General features: G+C 43.2%; 1 protein-coding gene across 2 annotated transcripts in view; it reads left to right on the top strand.

Moving 5' to 3' along the window:
- PIGL (phosphatidylinositol glycan anchor biosynthesis class L) overlaps positions 1–22,938 on the top strand; it is a 62,034-nt gene that overhangs the window by 28,131 nt on the left and 10,965 nt on the right. For both annotated transcript variants that reach the window (XM_056331523.1, XM_056331529.1), the window contains exons 3-4: positions 11,898–11,988; positions 18,445–18,512. In XM_056331523.1, the coding sequence (XP_056187498.1) occupies positions 11,898–11,988; positions 18,445–18,512 (159 nt within the window). The remainder of the gene's footprint in view (positions 1–11,897; positions 11,989–18,444; positions 18,513–22,938) is intronic.

Below are 22,938 nucleotides of genomic sequence, written 5' to 3'. Positions count from 1 at the left end.
GGAACAATAATGTTTTACTGGGGAATGCAATATTGTAGGGCAAGACATGATTTTATGTAGACTTCTCCTAAGTTACAAATACATAAGGAAGAGCAGCCAAGAATATTGATGGAAACAGTCATCCAGGGCTGTGTCATACCAGCGCAGTCCAGAGCACAATTAGGTGATGCAGAGGTCAACCCTTCGGCCATTGACAGGTTTTGGGAGATACTATTAAGCAGCTCCTATGATGTTGTTGTAATGGTGGATAATTTGCAACTGTTAATGTTTTCTGCTCAATCCAAGTACCCAGGAATACATGAGGCTTTACAGAGCACCTCTAAGAGGCCTGTTGAAAAATGGATTGTTATTTGCCCCAGGTAATAAAATGTATTCCTGGAGTGAGTGTGGGTGATGCAGTGCTGGGCTGTGGCCCTGCTGCAAGCTGGGAGCTGGCAGGCTCTGTTCCAGGCTCTGCCCGTGAATCAGCTCTGTTGCCTCAGGCTCTCTAGGGAGAATTACCTGAGCTCTTAATTCTCTTATTATAAAATGTGGAGGTTATTACTTGCCTACTTCCCCATACCAGCCTCAAAGGGGGTTGGTTAATGAACATCTGTTAAATCTGTGGAAATAAATGCTGTAAAAGTGCTGAAGTAGTAGTAGTAGTTCAAACAGTAATGGCATGACTGCAGGTTGGTAATCTACAGCTTTTTCTTATGGGATTGTGCTATAAGATTAAATAACCATTTTAACAAGGCACTTGCAGAGCACAGCTTCCCTGTCTCTGAAGTAATCCCTGCGTCCCTGGTACTTTTAAGGTGCTCCAGAGCCAGGACTGGGATGCTGCACCAGCACAGTTCTGTGCTGCTGGAGGAGTTCTGTGCACTCTCATGTAACCAGGTACGTGCAGTCCATAGCACGCAGCTATGTTCACAGTTCATCATCCTCACTCATCTGCCACTCATTAAGAAAAAAAAAACCGTACTGCTCCCTTCTTTAAAACTTACTGGTTTCCTTAACCCCCCACCTCGCTGAATGTCTTAATCCCCCTTGGTTTCCTGCAGTGGTGTCAGGCAGGCAAAGCACTGCCCACACTGCACAGTGGTCTTTCTCCTGGGCTGTTGCAGGCAGCTGCTGGAGTGTGAGGCCCTGGCTCACAAGAGTTAATAGTTTCCAGCCTTTGGTGATCTTGGCCTGGTCCTAGAAATCCGGCTGGGTGCTGGTGGCTGCCAGGAGCCTCCCTCTCGCCCGTCATGTGAGTAGTGTAAACAGGCTGGCTGTGCTGCTGGGCTAGTGGGGGGCTCACTAGTGGGCCAAAGTTCAGTGGCTGCATCACGGCCCTGCGGCAGCACCGGCTGAGCAGGCAGCAGCAGGGTTACTGCCGATCACCCCAGCTGTTGCTATAGCAAAACCCTCACGTAAACCTCACATTAAATCTGAGCGAAGAGAAGAGGAAGACTAAACGATGAAGGTCATTGAGTTTGTACTCCTTTTGTTCATTGTTGATGAGTCCTGCTTAGCTGTTGCAAACTGAGTGCCCAGCGTAGTTCCTGGCTGGGCTGCTGTGGAAGCTGGTGCAGGTTTTCAGCGGCTGCAGAGAGCGGGGCCTGGCCTAGAGCTTGCTTATGTAATCATGTAATTGGGGGCTGGCAAGACAGTGCCTGCAAGAGAATTGTTTGCATGTACAGAAACTTTGCATGTCAGTAAAATTTGTGAGATCAAGCTCACAGTTAAGATAGGTGTTTAACTTCTTGATCCATGAATGATGGTAGTAATAAAATTTGCACCCAGCTAGAGAGCTCAGGGTATCAGAATCTCAGTGTTATAAAGGGTGGGTACACCATGACTTTAAGAAGTAATGCTCCTATATCATTGCATTGATCAAATGGATTGCAGGAGGTGGGTGGTTGTGGGAGGCTGAGGAGTCAGGAAACCTCTTTCTGGATGGAATTGTTACAGGGAAGCTGGAATGTTGTGACTTGGGAAGCTGCGCTTGGAATCAGGCCATCATCCTCTTGAGATCTCTGCTGAAGTTGCATCTGCATTTACATAAGTTTTGGCATGAGAAATAAATGTCCATGAAGTGACTATTCTGTGCTTTCTCTTCCTTGATGATTCATTAAAATGGCTGAGGGATTGATTTGGCTACAAGCTTTCTCCTGAGGTTTCTGACTGCAGTTTATTGGTTACGGGGAATAAATCAAGGTTTATCTCTTTGCTAGGAGCGATTATGCTTTTGGCTCTCTTTGTCTTTGAGGGTCTGGCCCATGCCACGAAATCAGTGGCAAAGTTCTGTATGACTCACCTGGGCCAGAATCAGAACTGCTGTTTTTGACTATATAGTGTGGCGTATTTATCATTCCAAGAGCAAACAGATGTAAAATTAAGGTTGTGATGCAGTGGTACTAGGTTTATTTGGCATATACAGGTTGTGGTATTTCAGTCATTTGCCTCTGAAGGATTATGCTGGCTGCTGTGGGAGAGTTGCTGTTCCATCTGCTTGGGTTTGTACCCTTTCCACTGTGGAGTCCTGGACATGTTATGATGTGTGTCAGGAACTTCATGTGCCAGTACTGTAGTAAAAACTACGAGGAACACACTGCGTTCCCCTTCCACCTGTGCACTTACTGCTCTTCAGCCAGAATGAGACCTCCTGCCCAGCAGTTTGAAACTGGAAGTCCTCTTGAAATAGTGGTGCCAGGACTCATGTTAGTTGGGAGTGGCTTCTTGGTGCATGTGCTAATGTACCCTGTCCCAAACTCTGACCTGCTTCTCTGCTCTTTTTTTTCAAAGCATTTTACAAAACAAAAGAAATTAGTAAGGGAGGAGTGAAGTCCTGCGGTCTGCTCCTCAGAGTCCTGGTTTTTCTGGTGATTTATATTTCAGTTTTAAAACATAAATTTTGATTGTGGAATTGCTGGGCTTTTTGTTCTCACTCAGAACAGCTTAGGCCCCAGACAAATTCCTAGGCAACATGGCAAAGCCAATAATAATAATGAGGAAGCGAGCACTGCTATGAGCTGTTCTGGGAACTGCCCAGTCATTTCATATAGGCATAATGATGCTCACTCCTTATAGTACAGATGGTGCTTTTGGAGAAATGGGGTATATGTTCTTCCCCAGTTATTGTCAGAAATATCAGAGTGGCCAGAGACATCCAGAAGTGGTAAGCAATTGAGCCTGGGGAGCTAGGTGTTACTAGAGGAGAGCCCACCTTTTCTGATTTCACGTCAGTTTATTCCGCCCTCCAGGGGCTGACATAGACAAGAGCAGATTGTTCCAGGAACGTGGAGCCAAATTCCCAAAAGCCACCAACTGCTGTAGTCCACGTGCACTGTTCAAGCTTTCCACTGAGCATTTCCATCAAACATCTTCTTGACCTTGGGAAGGTGCTGAACTGAAGCATTGCTGCATATATACCTTTGCTCAGCAGTTGTGCTCTAAGATCGCCATCAGTTGTGTGTTTGAAGACGTTTCTTTTATTTGAGGTCTACAGATGAGATTGCCAGATGTTGCTAGTAGATCTGTTATTTGTCAGTCGTTTGGGACAAATACTGGAAATGCACTTTGCCAACAGATCCTCAGAAAAAGGTTGGTGAGTTCTTATTTTCCTGAACTAGGTAGGGACTTTACTGGTCTGCTTTCCTGCATACCTCTCCAAGATGTGAGCAGAATTGACTTCATTTCACACTGCACTATTGTCTGCTGCCCAAACCACATTTCAGTGACCCAGAGGAGGAACTGCTGACTCATAATTCAGCATGGCACCCCCAAATCTCGTGAGACTACTGAGTCTGGCCTCTGATCTTTTCAGTGAACTCTGTTAATGGCCCCCAACAGATCACACAGAAGTCCAGGTTCTATAAAATGAAAGGGAAGCTTCTTGCCCAGCACTTGACAAGTTGTTACTGGCAACATGTAGTGCTGGAAACTGCTGGTTGTGCTAGAAACAGGCTAAATGATGGCTGGTTGAAAATGTGTCACTGGTGTGGAATCTGTGGGCCCCACTCAGTCGATGGGCACGTAATATATTCTGGGCACATAATGGCTGTTGGGGACAAAGGGCTGTAACTGGCCTTGGCTTGGCATGTGGAATATGTGCAAAATGAATGCAGCTCAAACATGAATGAAACTTGGGAGTAAAAAGTAGCATAAAACACAGCACCCAACTTAAGGGTGAAAGTTAAGGGGGAGAACTGCTTTATTTTTTAAAGAATTCTCCTTAGGGACTTGAACTTAATTTTTGTTACTACCAGTTACACCGGTGATTCAGATACACTGCATGGTTCTTGCAAACAACCCGTTGCAGACTTCCACTTAAATTGAAGGTAGGACTTCTCAGTGTACGTTGAAGTGAATGAACTAGAGGCCCCTCCTTCCTCTGGCAGCTGAGTTCAGAGCTGTGCATGGCAGCGAGGTGTTCGGTGCTCATTGCCTTGTGTGGTTAATCAAGCAGTGATGATGACTACACAGGTTCTGATGTGTTCTTCACACTAGTTCCTGAGCGTGTTACAGCACAGTAACATGCACAGCACAGTAATAACATGAGTCTCACTTGCATGTGAGACTCCCAGGTCTTGTTTCTCCTCTTGCAGGTTGCATGGTTGCAGCATAGTGCTGGGGCAGCGATGTGTACTAAGTGCATGTTTGCCACTTGAGATTTGCTGTGTGAGATCAAGGATCAGATGAGGAGTTGTAGACATATGCCAGAAATACTGTTCTCCACTAGTGTGGCTCTTCTAGAAACCGTGTTCCTTAGCTGCAGTGTTGCACGGTGACATCTTGCCCACCAAGTGACCAAAGCAAGGTGCCCAGTAGGTGATGCACCTAAAACCCTGTCATGTGGTTTGGCAAACAGGGTCTCCATTATTAGAGTAGCATTTGGCCTTGACGTCTCAGCTTTCTTATGTGCTCTGGAGAGTCTGGGGCATTTAAAACTTCAAATATTGCTGTGTTTCTGCTAAAAAGGGTGTGTTCCAGGGAGTATTCCTGCTATTTGCAGCTGAAAGCAAAGTGGTTTGGGAGTCCATTCACTGTTTGGCACCAGTCCCTAAGGAAGTCCTAACTGCCTGAGAAGACGTTACCCTTGTGGCAGAGTTCCTCTGCACCATATGGGCAGAACTGTTCACTGTATTCATCATGTTGGAGCTTTACACAGTCTTTTAGATATTTTGGGCCAGACCTTCAAGTCAGGAATAAGATGTTGAACTCTATTCCATGGGAAGACAATGCAGGAGTAAAGGACATGTTTGTGGAGTTCCCAGTACCCTGGATTGCCAAGATGTGTGGTTTAGATTTTGGTCTGGAAATCAGAGAATCTGGAATAGCACTTTTCTTAGAAGGATCTCAAACTTCTTTACATAGGTGTGAACATACAATTATTTCCATTTCACTGGTGTGAAGAGTGGATGATAAGAAAGCTGTGACTAAATCAGAGCAATCCATTCAGAATTAGTTGAGCTGAATTTTGTTTCCTGTCATACGCAGCAGGGCCTGATGGCCTTTCCAAACTAGTTTTTAAAAGTTACTTTTTAAAACTAGCTTTAGCTGCTGTGGTTTCTATGTATTTCTGTTCTTGAAAGGTACCATCAATTGTTTTTGTTTAAAGGCATTGAATATGAACTTGTTCCTACAGAGCTTTGTGCTGTAATTTATCAACAAGGCTCTGAGGCACAGACGTCAAATGAATACCAGATTTCAAATTATGATAAGCAATTGTGTCATCTCTGTGAATAGACATCAATCTCTGCTGAGAAATCATCAATAATTTATTAAAAAAAAATGAATGAATACAGGGACATTTGGATAGGTCTTTGCAAACAACAAGCCCTGTGTTCTGTAATAATTCCTTTGAATTTAAACCCAAAGGATACTTACTTCTCAAACAGAAACACATGATCACGCCCAAGTCAAAAAGTTTGTTCCCTAGAGAACTAATTACCATTTACCTTTGGGGAGTTATGGAGGTACTTGGAATATTATCTGTCAGAGGTGCACGATGTTTCTGCATAGCTCAGTGAAGAAGGATGCACAGCTTGCCTGGACTTTTGAGCAAGCTGAACGGAGTGCTGTCTGTGTGTTCTGTCCCTTTACACATGACTTCTGCCTTGTATGGCCACATTAGTGATGTCAACACTTACCTGGCATCTAAACTTACTTAATTTACCTTTGAAATTTGTAAAAAGCAGGTCCAGACTTCCACATTACAAAAGTAAAGGATGGGGAAAAAGGATTATGTCCATTCTGGTTTTTTTTTTTAATTTGTGAAATATTTGAAGTGTATTTTATTTCTGCTATTCCAGTCAACATTTTCACCACTTCCTTTATCCTCTACCTACACCAAAACCTAAGATTCTGATGTTTCTGTCTGCATATACAAATCTCTGTCTGCAAATACAAATCTCAGAATAATTTGGGTTTCTTTACTATCAGGAGAGGGAGGAAGCTGCTGGTGTAAAAATTTCAGCTTCTCTGTAGTAGGTGGCTTTTCATGTGACAGTTAACATCCTACTTTAGTCCATTTATCTCCTAAATTGTAGATTGTCACATTCCAATAAGCACACAGCATCTGTTCCCTGTATTACATGATGTTGCAAGATGCTGATCGTTTGTCTAAATGGTTTTTTTTCAATTGAATCAGAGATGTACATGCAACCTAACATTAACATTTCCCTCCTGTCTGTAATTGGCCATTATAGGAAGAGAAATTTATGAGTAGTTATGAATGTAAGGATTTAGAGGCTCTGCTTTAAGATCTAGGGCTAGCCTGTCTTATCTTAGCATAATCTCAAAAATAAAAATTCTCTGCTTTACTTTAGAGACCATGAAATAATTTCTGTTTACACAGTTTTTTCAATTAGTGTTATGCTATGATATAAAGGTCACTGATTGCCGCTAGTCATCACATGGCTTTTTCACTAATTGTGCACTCACGTCATTTTGTTCTGTGGGATCTTTTGCTTTTTGATCCAGTTTCAGTTGCCCAGATGTTCATTTCATACAGTTAACTTTATACAAAGGGCATCCTTTGTTCCAACAAACACATTGCGGTCATTGTTCTCAGCTGGGAACTTAGTGCGCAGCAGTTCACCTGTTTCCTATGTAATCCACCATCAATCTACCGACCTTTGTGATGATTTAATGTAGAATCATTCATTGGGGAGAGGAGGGATAAGGAGGAAAAAATATGCAAAAATGTTTCCTGGTCCCTAGCCTTGGATTGATTAAGGTTATGCTGCAGGATAAAAAGGCAATAAGAAATGGGAAAGCTTTTTCATCTTGAACCTTTTGGTATGTAGTAGAAAAATCACATGAGTATCTTGAGAATTTTGCTCTGGTGTCTCAGAATATATTGATGGAGACCTAAACATCTTCTAGAAGGAACCATATTGTCACTCCGCTCCCTTCCCTATTTGCCACCTGTAAAGGCTTCATGTCAAGGCAGAAGGGGTGCTTGCCAGTCCCGTCGGGGTAACTCACATAACAAGAGGCACTGCTTCATAGTGCTTCCAGGGGCCTGAGGACTCTCCGATTCAACACGTTTCAGGAAGGACAGATCTCAAGGTTATTCTAACTGCAAGTGTTTCATATAGGACGGCCCAATTGCTGTTGGTTAAGCCATGTAGACATCATGTAGACTAACTGTTTAGTTTAACCTTTAGAGCAGTCATGAGAACTTTGTTCATGAGCAGAATAAATTCCATGGAAGGCTTTGAAGGAAGATTGTCCATATAAATGCACTGGCTGTTGCTAAAAGATCTGTGGAAGATGAGCAGTGGAAAATTGGCCAAGGATTGAGCAGTATATCGTGTAAGAAGGGTGTAACTTGGCAATATGTATCTGTGAAGTTTTTTAAATCTCTGTCTTGGCCAACAGAGACCTTCCAAATGACAGGAATCTATCCATCTTGAGCACAAATGTTCCTAGAAAGATGACCCTAGTATAACTGGCAACATGCACAGTGTTTTAATGGCCAAGGCTGAGGCACAAGAGGAGCTACGCTCCACAGCCCACAGCAGGCAAGAGGGGGCCTGGAGAGGAGCTGGCATCAGGCAGTGATTTTTAACATTTCTTTCATTCAGCCAGCTGTAAGACTACTGGGCAAGATCTGCTCAAGGTTGAATTTTGGTTTAACATGCTGATGTGATTTTCTGTGGCCCCCTTGTAGCTCTCTGGTGCCTGGGCCAGGATATCCGGGACATCCACGGTATTCTTCCTATGCAAACCTTGGGAAGGGGAGCTGCAGGAGCCAGTGTCTGCTCTGTCTGCTCAGCTTGGCAAGGAGGAAAGCATGGAGGTGATAAGGAGAAAACCAGGGGTCCTGTCTGGTTCTCACTACCAACAAGGGATGGATAAATTGAAAAGTACAGGTTTTTCTTTTCGGAACATGTTTCCCATAACCAGTTCATTGGAAATCAGTGAGCAGAGACAGGCACTACTCTGTACTGCAGCAACTGCAACACCATAATTCTCCATTTCTCTCTCTCTTCAGTCTGTAGATCCCTTGGCACAGCTGTAAATTCCCTGTACAGTGCACAGCATGGCTTTCACTGAAAATAGCTGGGAAAACATTTCTGGAGCATTATTCCATTAAAAATATTTTTTTTGTCTTTTATGCATCTCCCTATTTTTCCCAGGTCAACAAGGCCTGCATCCAGGCAGCATTCAGTATCAGTTATGTGGAATGCCCACAAACATCAGTTCCAGACTGTAATAGTTCTAGTTCGGTGGAAGTGAGGCCAAGTGACCAAACTCCTCAACCCTTCCCACCAGCACCCCCCAGCAGCATGACCTGGGAGGCCTCAAGCGCAGGATTTATATCCTGATCTGTGGCAGTGACTGACAGCAGCAACAAGGAGCTCTCTGGGGCAGAAGACAGGGAGAGTGGGTGAGGGGTCCCTGTCTCCTGGGACATGCTCCAGTCTGCTCCAGGGAATGTGCTAATTTTCACTCCTTTATAGTCCTTTATTCCAGCCCTTCGACCTTGAGCTGGGAGGCATTATCAGCCTTAGCCAGAAAGGCACTGTGGAGTTAACCATTTAAATGCTGAATGTTTCTGGTATGAAGTCCTGAAAGTAAAAACACAATGAATGCAACTTATTTCAATAGCGCAGCAAGCCAGTGGATTTCTCAGGTTTGGTGAGGACTGATTTATGATATTAGGAAATTTTTTTTGTACCAAATATATGATTTTGTGAACTACAGCAGTTTTCAAAGTCTATACGCTCCTACGAAGTTCCTAGGGCATTTAGAGACCTCCTGTAAGAATGTATCTTGTGTGTATTTCTCTATGGTGTATATGAACTTGGTTTTCTTTAGTCGCCTTTTCATTCTTATCCATACCCAATTATTGATATCCAGAGCACAGGCAGAAAGTTATCAGTCTCATGCTTTCTCTTGGGTCCCTACTATCATGGGAATGCTCGAATGTTTGGCTTTTCAAAATATTATGCAAACTCTTACCAAAAAAAATTAAAAAAGTAATTTCCAGGAGAAATCTAGATTAATGTATTGCCAGTCCTGCTACTGACTTCTCTGAGTGACTTTGGGCATGTCATTTAAGTTGTGTGTTGCTTTGCATGTTTGCAGAATGAGCTAAGAACGCTTCAGTGGGCCATCATGGCTATTAATGAGTTATAAATGTGCTTATGTACATGCGTGTCTTGCTTGGCAAGATAAGCTTCTCTGTCTTTGGTGCCTGACAAATCCTGACAGATACTATGTAAGAAAAAGAATTCCTTTTCCTTACTGGGAGTGAGCGGTCTCTCCATGAGCAGCTGTAAGTGGGTAGAAGCAGAATTTTTTGCATAATATTCCAGCTTAATCAGTTCAGTGTTCATGGAGTTAATTTGCTCATGCCTTCAGATTGTTTTGTTTCCAGGGATTCTAAACCCTTGCCTCCAGCTGTTCATTTCCATTGGACCAGGGTGATCTTTATCTGTCTAAACTAGTTAAAACCTGCTCCACTACCCGGCAGCCTTTTTGGAGACAGCCCAATAAAGCTGATGCAGTGGCTATGATACCAAAGCCTCCTGGACATCATAAATTCCAAGCCCTGCTTTTTTTTTTTTTTTTTCCTAACTTCTCACTGTTGGAGCACCCCTCCTGTTTTAATGAGACTCTTCACTTCCTCCACAGCTTCATTTAACCCCTGTCCAAAAAGGGGAATGATATTTGCATTGTAAGTGGCCAGTGAAGAATCTCTTTTTGACTAATTTACTACTTAATATTAATCAGATTAAGTCTTGACATAACCTCAGAGGTACCGTTCAAACAACTGAAGCACTGTTAGACTTGCACTTAGACTCTGCTCAGTATGCATGTTGCTGGGGATGTTTTAGTTGAAGCATATTTTTTAAATGTGCTCCATTTAAAGCTTGCTGTGACATAGTGGGACTTGTAATACCTTCAGGGTCAACAGGGCCACTTCAAACATGGTATCTGAAAGTTTTTGTCTTGAGCAGATGAGCTGCAGGTTTGTTAAGTTGATGAGACAGCCACCAGATGTACTGAAAAATCTTTCCTATGCGGAAATTTGAATGTTTTGTACACATCAGGCAAAGATGCTGTCTGTACAAGAGGGAATTGCAAACAACAAAAAGAATTTCTGTTGTTGGTAATACCACTACAGGGACCATAGCTAGAACGTGTACGCTAATGTAGAAACGCCTTCCCTTGTTGCTGGGGTTTCTAATAGTACATTGTTTTGGCCTGTGCTGAACAGGAGTATGTAACACGATGGATAAAATGCTAATGGTCAGTGTGTACTTTAGGCTCTTCCTTCTACTACTATTACTACTGTTAACAGCAGTGGGAAAATTTGTGGCCAGAAGACATCTGATGAAGACCTAGGCTGAGCTTTACTTTGGAATGTGCCAAGGAGACGTTTTCCTGTTGTTCTGTTGCAGATGTTACAGTCTTTGCTGTCTGGGGAGTCAGCAGGGCCTGAAGAGTGTTGCGAGGTAGCACCCCTGCTCTCTGCAGCAAACAGCTGGATCAACTCAGATCCAAACCCATGGGTCTGTGAGAAGGCTGTGTAGTCACTTCTGTGCTAAACAGCCTCACAGCAATTATCAGACGGTCAGAGGAGGAAAAAGGTCTGAGAAAAAGACAAGTTTAACATGTCATTATTGGTCTTTAACAGCTGTGTGTTATCCTATTGTTACTAATAACCTTTTTAACTTTGCAAGCAATGTTTTCTTGGCATCATTCAAACATAATGACTGGGGGGTCAAATTCAGCTCTCAGTTGTGTAAATATGTTATCATTCTCTTGGCTGTCTGGTGTTATTTTGCATTTGGCTCATGGTCCCCGCCCCTAGAAGCCTGCAATCTAAAATACAGAGGCAGAGTATTCGGTCACAGTATGCTTTGCATACCCAGTTGGTATGCAAGGCTTAAAATAAACAGATGAAGAACTACTGTCAAATCCATGCAATGTAATTATGAGTGTTGTCCACTGGTTGAGGTTAATGTGTTATTCCTGTATAAATGAGAGTGAGTTTGCTTGTTACTTTTTGTATTTAATTCACCAGTAATTTATGATTGGAAAGTCTTTCAGAAAAATGTGTTTTAAAAGGGGGTTTAAATAAAGAGAGAAAGAAATTTGATCAGGATTATTAGAGAACAAGAATCACAGAACAAAATAGATGTGCTTGAAGAAAAGCAGTCAGCAAGTCTGCATTAATGGTAAGAAGAAAGGGAGACTTTGGCAAATCTATGAAGAGGTGTTGGAACTGCTGTTTCTCTTTCAACCCTCCAATATACAAGCTTGTAAGACTCTTAAGTAAGGTTCAGTGGTTTTAGATGGTAAATAAATTTATCTTTATTTCATTCTCTGATAAGAAGATACCTCTTCTCTAGCGTGGTCTTTACAAAGTTCTCAGCAGTGAAGTGACTAATTGCACTTCTCATTTTCAGGGATCTTCTGGATAATCCTGCTGTTGAATGGGACGCACAGCTCCTCTCTGCCTTTGTGCTAAAGCATATAGAAGCCAATAACATCAACCTGGTAATGTGACACTTTCTACAGCATAGGCAATTTCCATGTTACTTTTGGGCTAGTGTTCTAGGCCTTTTCCTTCCCTCTGAAAGCTTTCTTTGAAGTCTTTAAAGTTAGGATTTTGCTTCCGGATCTCTGTGAAATATCCGAGGACAGGGGGAGAGTATATTTAGTCATTTTGAAATATTTGCTTTATAAAGTTTATCCATTTCTCTAGCTAGATCTTATGAAGCCACTTCTGGGTTGTAGTGTCACCAGCCTTCACTGAAGTAAAAGCTTCAAATTGGTTAAAAACTGCAAACTCTGTTGGAACTCTTAAGTTTCACTGTAGTAGATCTTGGGGTTCATTAATTGTAGAAGACCCTCTGAATGAGACCAGCTGATTTCAGGTCTAAAATGATACCTGAGAGCAATTTTGCATTTTGTAGTTTAAGACTTTTTGTGAGTATTTGTACAGCTCTTATGTCTTGACAAGTAAGACATGGTCATTCTGATTCTTTTTCAAACACTTCAGACAATTGCTAAAAGTTCAGAACAAATAGAATTGCTCCACTGAAAAAGATGGAAAAGGATGATGATGTAGTTTGGCTGTATCTTTTCTCTCTTGAGATCTTTCTTTGCTTCCTAGTGGAAAATGGACAGTGGAGGAATTTTGCTTTACTAACTCCTCAAATGTTTTCTACATTTTAAAGCAACCATTTTGTCCCTGTTGCTAGGTTTCGTTGATGAAGAGAGCCCTTCTGGGGTTTAGGCTTACATTTAGGCTTAGATTTGAAGTACGTTGGCAGGCCTCTGTTACAGAGCTAGATTAGCAGGGTTATAGGTCGTGATTGAAGAATATTAAACCGGTGAGATTTCCTAGCACTGGTATCATTTGGGGTTTCTTTCCCACAGAATAGGAATAAAGGCCTAAGCATGGAAAAGGTTGTGTTCTGTTCTTTTCTGTTGAACCTTGCTGTGATCAGGCATGTCACTGTCACACACTGATGAGCAGCAAAATCACAAAACTCTTAAAGCCTTTCAGCAATTCACAAAACAAGAAACCACATCTCCTGTAGCATGAAAGCCCCATGAGCACAGAAAAACCAGCATCATGCATCCAACTTTGTATTGATTCTGAGGCTAATTTTCCATGAAATTCATTGCTGTGCACAGAGACAAATACAGTTTTCCTGGACTCTTTTTGTGCCTTTTGGCCCCATGAATAGATATGTTTTAATCTATTCTGAAAGCTCCAAGCACAAGAGGATTTGTATTGCATGTTTGTGACTCTCATGGGCACTAGGGCAAGTGCACCAGAAGCCCAGTAGAAATTCTCAAAACCCTGGAACTCCTCTAGATGATTAGAAAGGATTAGGTCTTTGCCTCAGAGAAAATTAAACTCAAGGTGTTTGTGCTGGAGGAGGCAGGAGTCTGCCACTAACATAGCATGAGCTGAAAAATAAAGTGTGGGGTTTTCAAAGCAAGAAACATGCACAGGCACTAGAACTCTCCCCGCTGTGCTGCGGGTGCCGGGTGTAGTGGTAATAATAAGGAACACTGTGGCAGGGCCCACTGTGTTTCCCCTCAGCACTTCCCTGAGCAGCAGGGAGGACAAATTACTGTAGCAAAACAGTACTAAAGGCAACTGAAGCACCTTCTCAGGGATGGTAGTAATGAACTGCTCGGTAAACTTACATTATTTTAAATGTCCCAAGTAATCACATGGGTTTCAGATGTTTGCTATAATACCATTCATTTGAGCAGACCTAGTTTGCCAAGAACAGCAATGCAGGCACCTAAATTACCTTTGCTGAACACACTGCATTTTAAAACTTCAGAGCTTGCTATCCATTAGACACTCTTAGAGCATCTCTGCTGTCCTGAGATAATGGCCTTGCCTTGAAAAGTAAACTGACAGGAGTGGTGAAATTGATAGAAGTGGCTTAACCTTTTAAAAGAGCCTTGTCAAAACATAAGCTAACAGGGTTTCAAACGCAGGAGACTTAACTCAATGGAGTTAATGTGATGGGAGGACATGTATTGGTTTAGCTATCCCAGTGGGACAACTTTCCCCAATTCTCCCCATAGTCATAGCATAGACAACGATATATTTTATTTACTGAATGTATGTGTCATCTGGCAGTGGAGAAGCAAGCTGCAATTCCACCATGCCTGAAAGTAAAGCTTGCAAGGCAAGGAGGCACACCATGGTATGCGTAGTTTTGTTCCATTGCATGGTTACTCATTTCCTCAATTGCCCTGGAAGTTCGTGAGTAACTCAATCTTTTTGAGAGCTACAGGGACATATTTCATCCAAGGTCTACATTAAATAGTGCAGACGCAGAAATTAACGATCAGTGTACTCAAAGCCAAAACTAATTTATAGACTGGAAATTATTTCCTGCCTGCTGAATTTATAAGCAAAAGCCAGTATTGCTGGGAAAGGCAGCCAAGGCTAGTCTGTCTCAATCCATGTTAGAAAGTATTCGGCCTGTAAAAAAATAAGTTACGTAGTATTGTGAGCCCCAGGCCGGCTCTAGATTATGAAATCCTACACTTCAGGATCTAAGGTTTGGTGATAGCAGATCTTGGATTGGGAGGTGACATTCAGACTGTTTTGGGAAAACACAGTGCCAAGACCAGAATTCAGCAATACCATGTTCTTACAAGCTGCTTTCTGCTATGGAGTGATGAAAACATCATCTATACAACTGTTGTTGAAGAGTCCCATTGTCTTGGGTCAGCTCCAAATCAGCATAGAAAGCCAGATCCTTCCACAAATGGCATTCAGGTTGGAGCTTATATTTGAGAGGGTGAGTTCAGCTCATGTTTTGGATCTCATCCCTTACACTCCTAAAAATCCAGAGCATTTGAATGTGTGATGTTTGTAGAGGATTTTAAGTGCTTTTGCAGAACACCAGATTTGGAGCGCAGCATGTGGAGTTTGCTAGAGGAGGCAACAGAGCTGGGACAGACTATGGCATCCCTTTTCCTACCTTCCTTACTTATGTTGCGGTCTCCTCAGGTGTGCTTTGGGGTATGTGAGTGGGAGGCCCCTGGGCCCTTTCATTCTAAGAGGTGGCACACCCTTGGGTTACACATTTGCAGCTCAAACCAAGTGGACACTGGGGTGTTGATCACAATTAGATTTTTCCATTTTCGCCCAATTGTCCATTCTTTTAAATGTTTAGCTTCTCTGCTTTAGTAGCAACAAGAGACATCTCCAAACACACAAGAGACTCAAAGAGAGTTTGAATATCACTGGCTTCTGCAAGTGTAAGACAGGCCTGTGAAATGATGCTTAGAGGAAGGCCATTAGAAACGAAGTTGCTTGCTATGGCGTTTTATGGGATGGCCCTTCTTTAAAAGGAAGGAGACATTTCTATCCCCACCAGTCTACTTGAGCAGATGTGTGCTTGCTTTGAAGCACTGAATGACACCAGGAAGAGTGAGGGAAACCCACAGCTTTGAGTCTTTTTTTCCTCCAATGCACATGCTGTGTAGAGGGGCCATGGACTCCAGACCTCTCAGGAGTTTTCTCTTCTGCTAGTAATTGAGCAATTTCCTCTGTGCTCTCCCCCCTCCGGAAGGGATTTCTGGACCTGTTTGTCTTGGCTGTTGCTCTGGCTTCCACTAGTGAAAGCTCCATTTCCTGAATACCAAGGTCACCCAGAAGAAAACCCAGCAACACCAACAGCAGCGGCTCCCATTTCAGAACAGGTGTGGGGAGGGAACTCCCTCTTGCCCTAAAGATTTCATTGAGCAATAATTTCCACATCAAGTATATTTCCTATCCCAGCCTTTTGCTCCTAGAACTGGCTAAGCCTGTTTTTAACCCAGACAGTTTCAAGATGTTCAGGTTTTCTCATCCTGCACTGATTGTTTGTTTGATTTCATCATCAGCCTGGTTCAGGTTATGCGTTAAAAGCAAGCACACCAGCTAGCTGCACCATGTGGAAGAAGCAAATGCTCCCATGTGAAAGTATTTTCAGCATGTGGGAAAGAAATTCAGATTGGTTATCGATGAAATGTATCCCTGAAGCCAGAGGAATATATTTACATGTGATTGCTGTCTGCTTTAAGTCACAAGCACCGCAGTGATTCTGTAGAATCGGTGCCCTGTTTAGACAGCAGACCTAGCAACTACACACTGGATAGGCAGGACATCACTGCGGTCTCAGAGGCAGCCTCTGTGCTGAGAGGGCTCTCTAAAGGTGAAGAGCAAATGTTTCAAAGGTGTTCTCTTTGCAGATAAAGTGAATGCCACCATGGCCAGGTCAGTATGCAGATACCTAGGGAATTGTACTTACAAATTTGTGTATTTGAAGACACAGGCAATTCAGGTGCAAATGTCCTAACAGTAAATTAGACAACATCAACTGAAAATTAACTCCATGTAATCTTTTTAGCTAGTTCAGATGTTACGTAAGCCCAGCAGCACTAAGAACAGCAGCTCCTATTTCAAAACAGATGCCAAGAAGAAAAACCTCCTAAGGTGTTTCTGAACACATAATTTCCATGTCAAGAATATTTCCTAATCCAGCCATGTGCTCCCACAGTTGGCCTGAGCCAGTTTTGTCAGAACAATGATTAGCTTATTTAGTCTGCTCACTATAGTCTCTTATCTCAGTCTTCTGATTTGTTCTCTTGTACCCTCCATAGAAGGAAAAACGTGTGGTTTGGCTTGCCTTCGGTTTTTAGCTTGGTTTCCTAAGGAAACAAGAATAATGCAATTGTATTTATATGTGTGTGCACATGCATGTTTCAAAAGACTTCAGAGTCCATTGGCTAATTTCAACGGCATTTGACAGCAGAGTAGTAGTCTTTAAAATGTTATATTTGCACAGGTTACATGAAAATAAATGACCAAGCAGAAAAGACAAACCCTCTCTCTGACCCTGTTTAGTAAAGAGGTTTAGTGCAAGTCCAGCCCTTAGCAGACTCACAGGGTTATTCACCTGCATAGGAATTTATTCTGCCACAGTGAGTGTGATATGTTGTCATCTTAGGAAAGTGCCACTCTAGGTAGGAGTGGCTTCAGAGCATGCTTTTTCTTATCTGCAAAATACAGGGTGCTGTGCTCATTCCCTGAGCTCTGCAGAATTTAACGTCTTTCCCAAATGAGCTACTCAAAAAGCTGATATCCTTAGGGAGGCACTGGGCAAACTGGGAAGTCTAACTCTGGACTTGTAATGGGTAGATGGGTTTATAAGCAGGCTTGTCTGGAGTTTGTGGGTTTTTAAGTATTTCTTATCACTGTCTGTGTTTCCTCTCCCTCTTTACACAATAACCCCTGTGTTTGAGAGGGCCTCTCCTGTTGGAGGGTGGAGTAGCGAGTTGCAGAGCGGCTTTGGATCTTCCCTTGATCTTTAACCCAGTACTTCAGGCCCTGCATATAAAATACATTTTGAGAAGGGAGCTGTGGTGAGTAAGCAAGGCAGTAGGATTTCCTTCCCTGAAGAGAGAACAAGCTGGCAAGGAAGCAGACATTGATTGAAGTGTGGGGAGGTTATGATTTCTTCCTGGTCATAGAGAAGGGAGCTGTGGAGAGCTCTGCTGCTGGCCTCTCCCAGAGCAAATACCTAACTTTAGACTGTCCAAGGACTGTCATTTTTACGATCTGGAAAGCCTACCAGCACACATACCCTGTCTGCTCAACACTTTGCATGGCCAGTTTGTCTTCTAAGTTGGAAGCTGGAGCCTTTAAGTACCCACCTCACAGTACTGTGCCGAGTGAGCTCCTAAGGTGGATGCTTCACCCCTGACACATCATTGGTAGGTCTGAGGGCAGGGAGCCAAGGGTATTCTGTGCTTTGGACAGTGTCTTGTTAGTGCTGTGTTCACACATTACTTCTGCATTATGAAGTTCCCATTTCTCCCTGCAGAGAAGCAATAAACAATATGATCTTCTCATTCAGCAGAAAGCCTGACTTGGTTGTACAAAAAGTGCAGTCAGCTGATTCTTTAAAAAGGCTTATTCTCATACCAGATTATTTATCACTATGTTATCCTGTGATGAAGCCTCATTACAGTCAGGATAGTAGGATGTGATTGTGTTGCTTGTTAAAGCAGTATGTCCTAATTCACAGCACAAGAAACTATAGTTTCACCCTGTAATCCACCCAGGAGTGACTGATTCATAGAGCTGGACCTCTTGGGTCAGGAGCAAGTTTGCAACAGACCACTTTGAAAGTAACCTTTTGGCCCTGTAATAAGTAACAAGTGCATCCTGCCAGCAGGAACATGCTATTTGTCATGTTTCTGTTGTTCAAGCTGTTACATTGTGTAGTCATCGAGTTCCAGAGTGTCTTGTTTGTTTAGTTGTGTTCCTGTAGCATGAGTTCACACACAAGGCCTCATTGTGCAACACAAGAACAACTCTTTAGATTCAATGGGCTGAGACAGTGGTGTGTTAGATGTCAAAGCTGGTAACTGCACAATCTCCTTCTTCAAAATGATGATTGTTTTGTGGTCTTATTGCAGGTGGTAACCTTTGATGCGGGAGGAGTGAGTGGTCACGCTAACCACATTTCTCTTTACACTGCTTTAAGGTACAGTGTTGTGCACTTTTCATTGAATGCCTCACTGTGGTGTTACAGGGTGAACGTGATGTTCGTTTGTAAGCAGAAAACTAAAAGCAGTATTTACTTCACTGCTGAGTGCCAGGCTGTGGGACTCAGTACTGTTTGGAGAAACTCTCACAGCTCTGTAAATGACGTACAGCATCCTTTGTTATTCCATCTGCTGGTGCTTTGCTGGTCTCCCTTTAACTGGGCCCTCTTTACTCTTCCTGTCCTTGATCCCAGTAGAATATGCAACAGATCACTTTGCACTTCTGGTTTGAGGAGAGTGTGTGAATAGCTGATGCCTGAGCTGGTGGTAGTTGGGTTTTGAAAAGTTCTGCACCATTGTTCCAGAGGATGTTGCCATCCTCTCCAGGTACCTGAATTTACCTCTCTGACCAAAGGACATTGCTCTGTCGCTGGAGCTGTCCCTATTTACCACTCTTCCTAAGTCAATTTCTTCCTTCCCCTCTTTATTCTTTACGTTCTGAGAACCTCTGTGCTGTGATGTAGGAAGGTTTCTAGACAAAAATGTCTTGTATTAAAATCACCCAAATTTTGCTGGCAGGACAGGTACTGTATTTTATTTTAATCCTCTGTACATTCAGACCTCATTGTGTCCTAGAGATCTCTCCTCCAGAGCTGCCCCTGCCTTTTCCAGGCATGAGAAGAATTCTTTGCAAGTATATCTTGTATTTTTAGCACCCATTTGTTTTCTGAATCATTTGTGCAATTCTCTGACTCTCCTTGCTAGCAGCATCACAGTGGTTTGCCTTTCTCACTTGCCTAGAGAAAGCTGCAGTGCCATGGAAGCTGTGCTGTGACATACTGAGCATCTCTGGGAAGATGTTGAAAGGCTTTGATGCTCTCTGATGGCTGGAAGTCAGTGTTAGAGGGGATCATGGCTTTTCCCAGCAACTTCTGAAATAGTCTAACAGAAAGAAAGGGGGTGGAGCGAAAGCCAACAGTATGTTTGTTTGGGCTAAGTGGGGAGATGCTTTCCAGTGTTATTTCCACTGCACAGTGTTATTTGAGGAGTGAGTGAGGAACAGAGGTTGATGACTGATGCTCACACCATTGGCACAGAGGGACTAGAGCTTCCAGCTGCCTGGACCTCTGTTTGCTCAGTCAGCCACTGTATGTCCTGCAAATAGGAATGGAGGGCAGATTGTTAGGTGTCTCCCTACATCCTGAAAAGGTACAGGGAGAACCAAGCTAGCAGCTGAATTATGTATGAAAAAGTTAAGGAAAACTCTATTTTGATCACAACTCTACTGTTGTCTCATTTTGTGGCTGTGCAGACATCACTTTCCCACCTCGGTGCTTTAGATTTCCTGTGTGTGCAGTGGGGATGTTAACCCTCTTCTTGTCTTGGAGTACCTTACTAGGAAGTATTGGTTATCTGCAAGCCCCTTGAACTCAGACCTTTGCATTATCCTTAGCCTACAGCAGAACATTGTCTTGGCCTGATGAGATACATGCTGATAGGGATACCAGAGTATAAGCAGGTCTCATTAACTAAGGGCTGGTTTACGTCTTGTCTCTCTTCCAGTCCTGAATCAGCAGAAATAAGCATGGTGGCCCAGTCATCTGCATGTGGCAGGAGTGATGCTGTGGCGGCTGAAAGGTTAAGTTTATTTTTAGTGGCTTGCTTGTCCTCATTATTTTTCAGTTTGTGCCATGGAGGAAGTAGAGCGTGACTGTATCTCTCCTGATTTTCAGTGCCCTGATGAGTTCTCACATATCGGCTAGTACAGGCAACGCTAGGAGCGTATGCTGAGGCTTCTCACTCCCATCCCTGCCAGCAGAGCTTTGCAAAACAGTGGTTGCTGCCCCAGGGGCCCCAGTGCTGCATGGCAAGAAAAAGGCAAATGAACCCTTCCCTCCAGGTATCATGTGCAATGTGTTTATTAACCATCTTGAAACAAGGTCTGCAGGGTTCTGCCTCCAGTGTGGCTGTAAGTGGAAAGGATGAAGCAGAGGGCTGGTGCAGTGATCCTCAGCTCTTTTGGGTGCTCCCAGTCTGTGGGAGACAGACTTGTGCCCACTACCTAAGAGATTATTTTCTGCAAAAGCAGGGGTAGAACAGGCTGTGTGACCCATCCCACAACTTTTTGCTTCAGGATGTACAAATTACTGAAGAGCTTCAAGGAACAAAACAGTTCAGGAAATGGTCATAGCTGAGCAGATGCTCAGTATTATCTGCTAAGGGCATAAATATTCTTTCTAGTGTCTGGAACAGAGGTTATGTTCAAAGGAGCAGGAACTATTCAGAAGAAATGTGCCCTTCCCCTTGCAGCAGCCTTCCTCCTGACAGCTTGCAGGGAGCCCAGCTGCTGCTTTGTGTCTAGGCTTCAGATCTGGGAGGAACTGTGAAATGCCAAGGTTTGAGGGTGGATTTGTTCTTCTGCAAGGGAAAAATAAGAAAAAACAGGATGGGAGAGGAACACAAATTGCTATTTAATTTCAGTCTCCCCTGGGAGTATTTCAGTTCTGGCTTCCAGACTGAAAAAAAAAACCCAACCCAAACCCAAGAAAATCCCACTGTAGAAGAGAAGGGAGATTTGGAAGCAGTCCTCTGTAGCTCTGCTTCTTTCCCTGTCACCTTGATTTGGCAACATCATTCTCTTATCCCCCAGAATAGGAACTTTCCCTGTGACCAAGAGAGGCTGGATCCTTTACACACATCAGGAGGAAGAGCAGATCTTGAGTGACATTGAGGTCACTTTACTCCCCTCTCAGCATTTGGCTGGTCACTAGGTGCTACAGAAATAGGCATGGTAAATACTACGTGACAGGAATATTTGAGAACTTCTCTTTCCTGCGCTTCAAAATGACAGTGTTTGCACTGAGGTCACATGTAATATTGAGGTGGTTTAGTTTTGCATGAGTCATTGTACATTTTAATTTTAAACAAGCCCTCTTGCCCAGTAGCCTAGCAAATGAGGGGCGGTTGGTTTTGTTGTTTGCTTGCTTGCTTAGGGTAGAGAGGAATGGTCTTTGTGCGGGGGAGGAAGGACTGTACCACTTCTTTTCTTTAGTAAGCTATCAAATCCATTTCATCCCAGCTAGAACAGAAAAGAATAGTCCTTGTCTGCTTAGGGCAGAGCAAACTGAGTGGAAAATAGGAGCTGCTATATTTAACCACTGTGCATTACGTTGTTATAGCAACTGCATCCATAAAACTTGTATCAGTGATGCCATATAAGAAGCTACATCAAAGAATCATTAGCTGAGCATATTCTCGTCAATTCCATTTGGAAAAACACCTCTTAGTCCTGCAGGATGTTTCTTAACACTCACCAGCTCAGTGGTAGGTTGTAAATGAGACTGTGCAGAGGTAATATTTGGGATCTTGGTGCTTTATCACTTTTGAGTCCATTATGATGCAGCTTGAGTGCCACCAATGCCTTGTTGCACTTACATGTCACAGCCTGACTATTGGATGCCCCATTTATGAATGCTGTGGGACATAGTGTTGTGCAGAAGGGTTGCACTGAGGCTCCTTGAAAAAGGAGAGCTGATTAAATGCCAGTTTCAATTAACTATATCGAAACAATGAACAATGCATTGTCCCACAAACTCAGTGGGTACAGTTCTCAAAAACCACCAACTGCATTACATCCCAACAAGGCACAGTTCTGCTAGTATTGAATTTCCAAGGCTAGGTCTTTAAGGGCATGTTGAGCAGGGAGGAGGCTAGATTTTGTGTGATTAGCTTGGTGATAGTGAATGGTATCTCATGTACCATTTTTTATTTGATGTCTTCTTACTGTGTGGGGCTGGAATGGGACTCTGATCTCTCACTCCTTTTCAGCAGTTGTAGCCCGTGCATTTCAAATGAGTGACATCTCATTTATATTTTTAAAGCAGGGTGCTGTTTTGTATTTCCCTTGCCTTTTCCCAGAAAATCCTTTTTTCAAAACTGGTTATTATTTGCTCCATCTCGGAACAGGATTTCTTGTGTCATTGGTGTGTATGTTTGGGATTACTTAGCCCCTGCTGGACTTCTAGGTTCCCTGCAAAATAAAGAAGAGCGTTGAAGAAATAACAGGTTCCAGTATCTTATGTTTCAGCCTGTCCTTTTACAGTCCAGCTCACTTCTGCTGTTTTGTTTTCCTCATCTTAAATATCCCAGGGGGAACTTATGAGTGGTGACTGTGATTGCACCCAGACTGCCCCCATAAGGTCAAGACAGGATTGTCCTCCTCTGTTTACCCTTTGAGACTGTTCCTTCCCCTCAGAGGACTCTCCCCCAGGCCTGGCACATATCCCACGGCTGGGTATGTTGTCCTAGATTTTATCTCCTTCCTTCACCCCTGCTCCCGCCTGCCTTAATTTGACTAAGTTAATTCATCCCAGTGCCCTTCCCTGATACTAGTGAGAGCCATTAGGATAAAGTGGAGCACAGGGC

The sequence above is a fragment of the Falco biarmicus genome, chromosome 1, assembly GCF_023638135.1.
Source record: "Falco biarmicus isolate bFalBia1 chromosome 1, bFalBia1.pri, whole genome shotgun sequence".
Classification (NCBI taxonomy): domain Eukaryota; kingdom Metazoa; phylum Chordata; class Aves; order Falconiformes; family Falconidae; genus Falco; species Falco biarmicus.
This window is presented reverse-complemented; position numbering and strand designations above follow the sequence as displayed.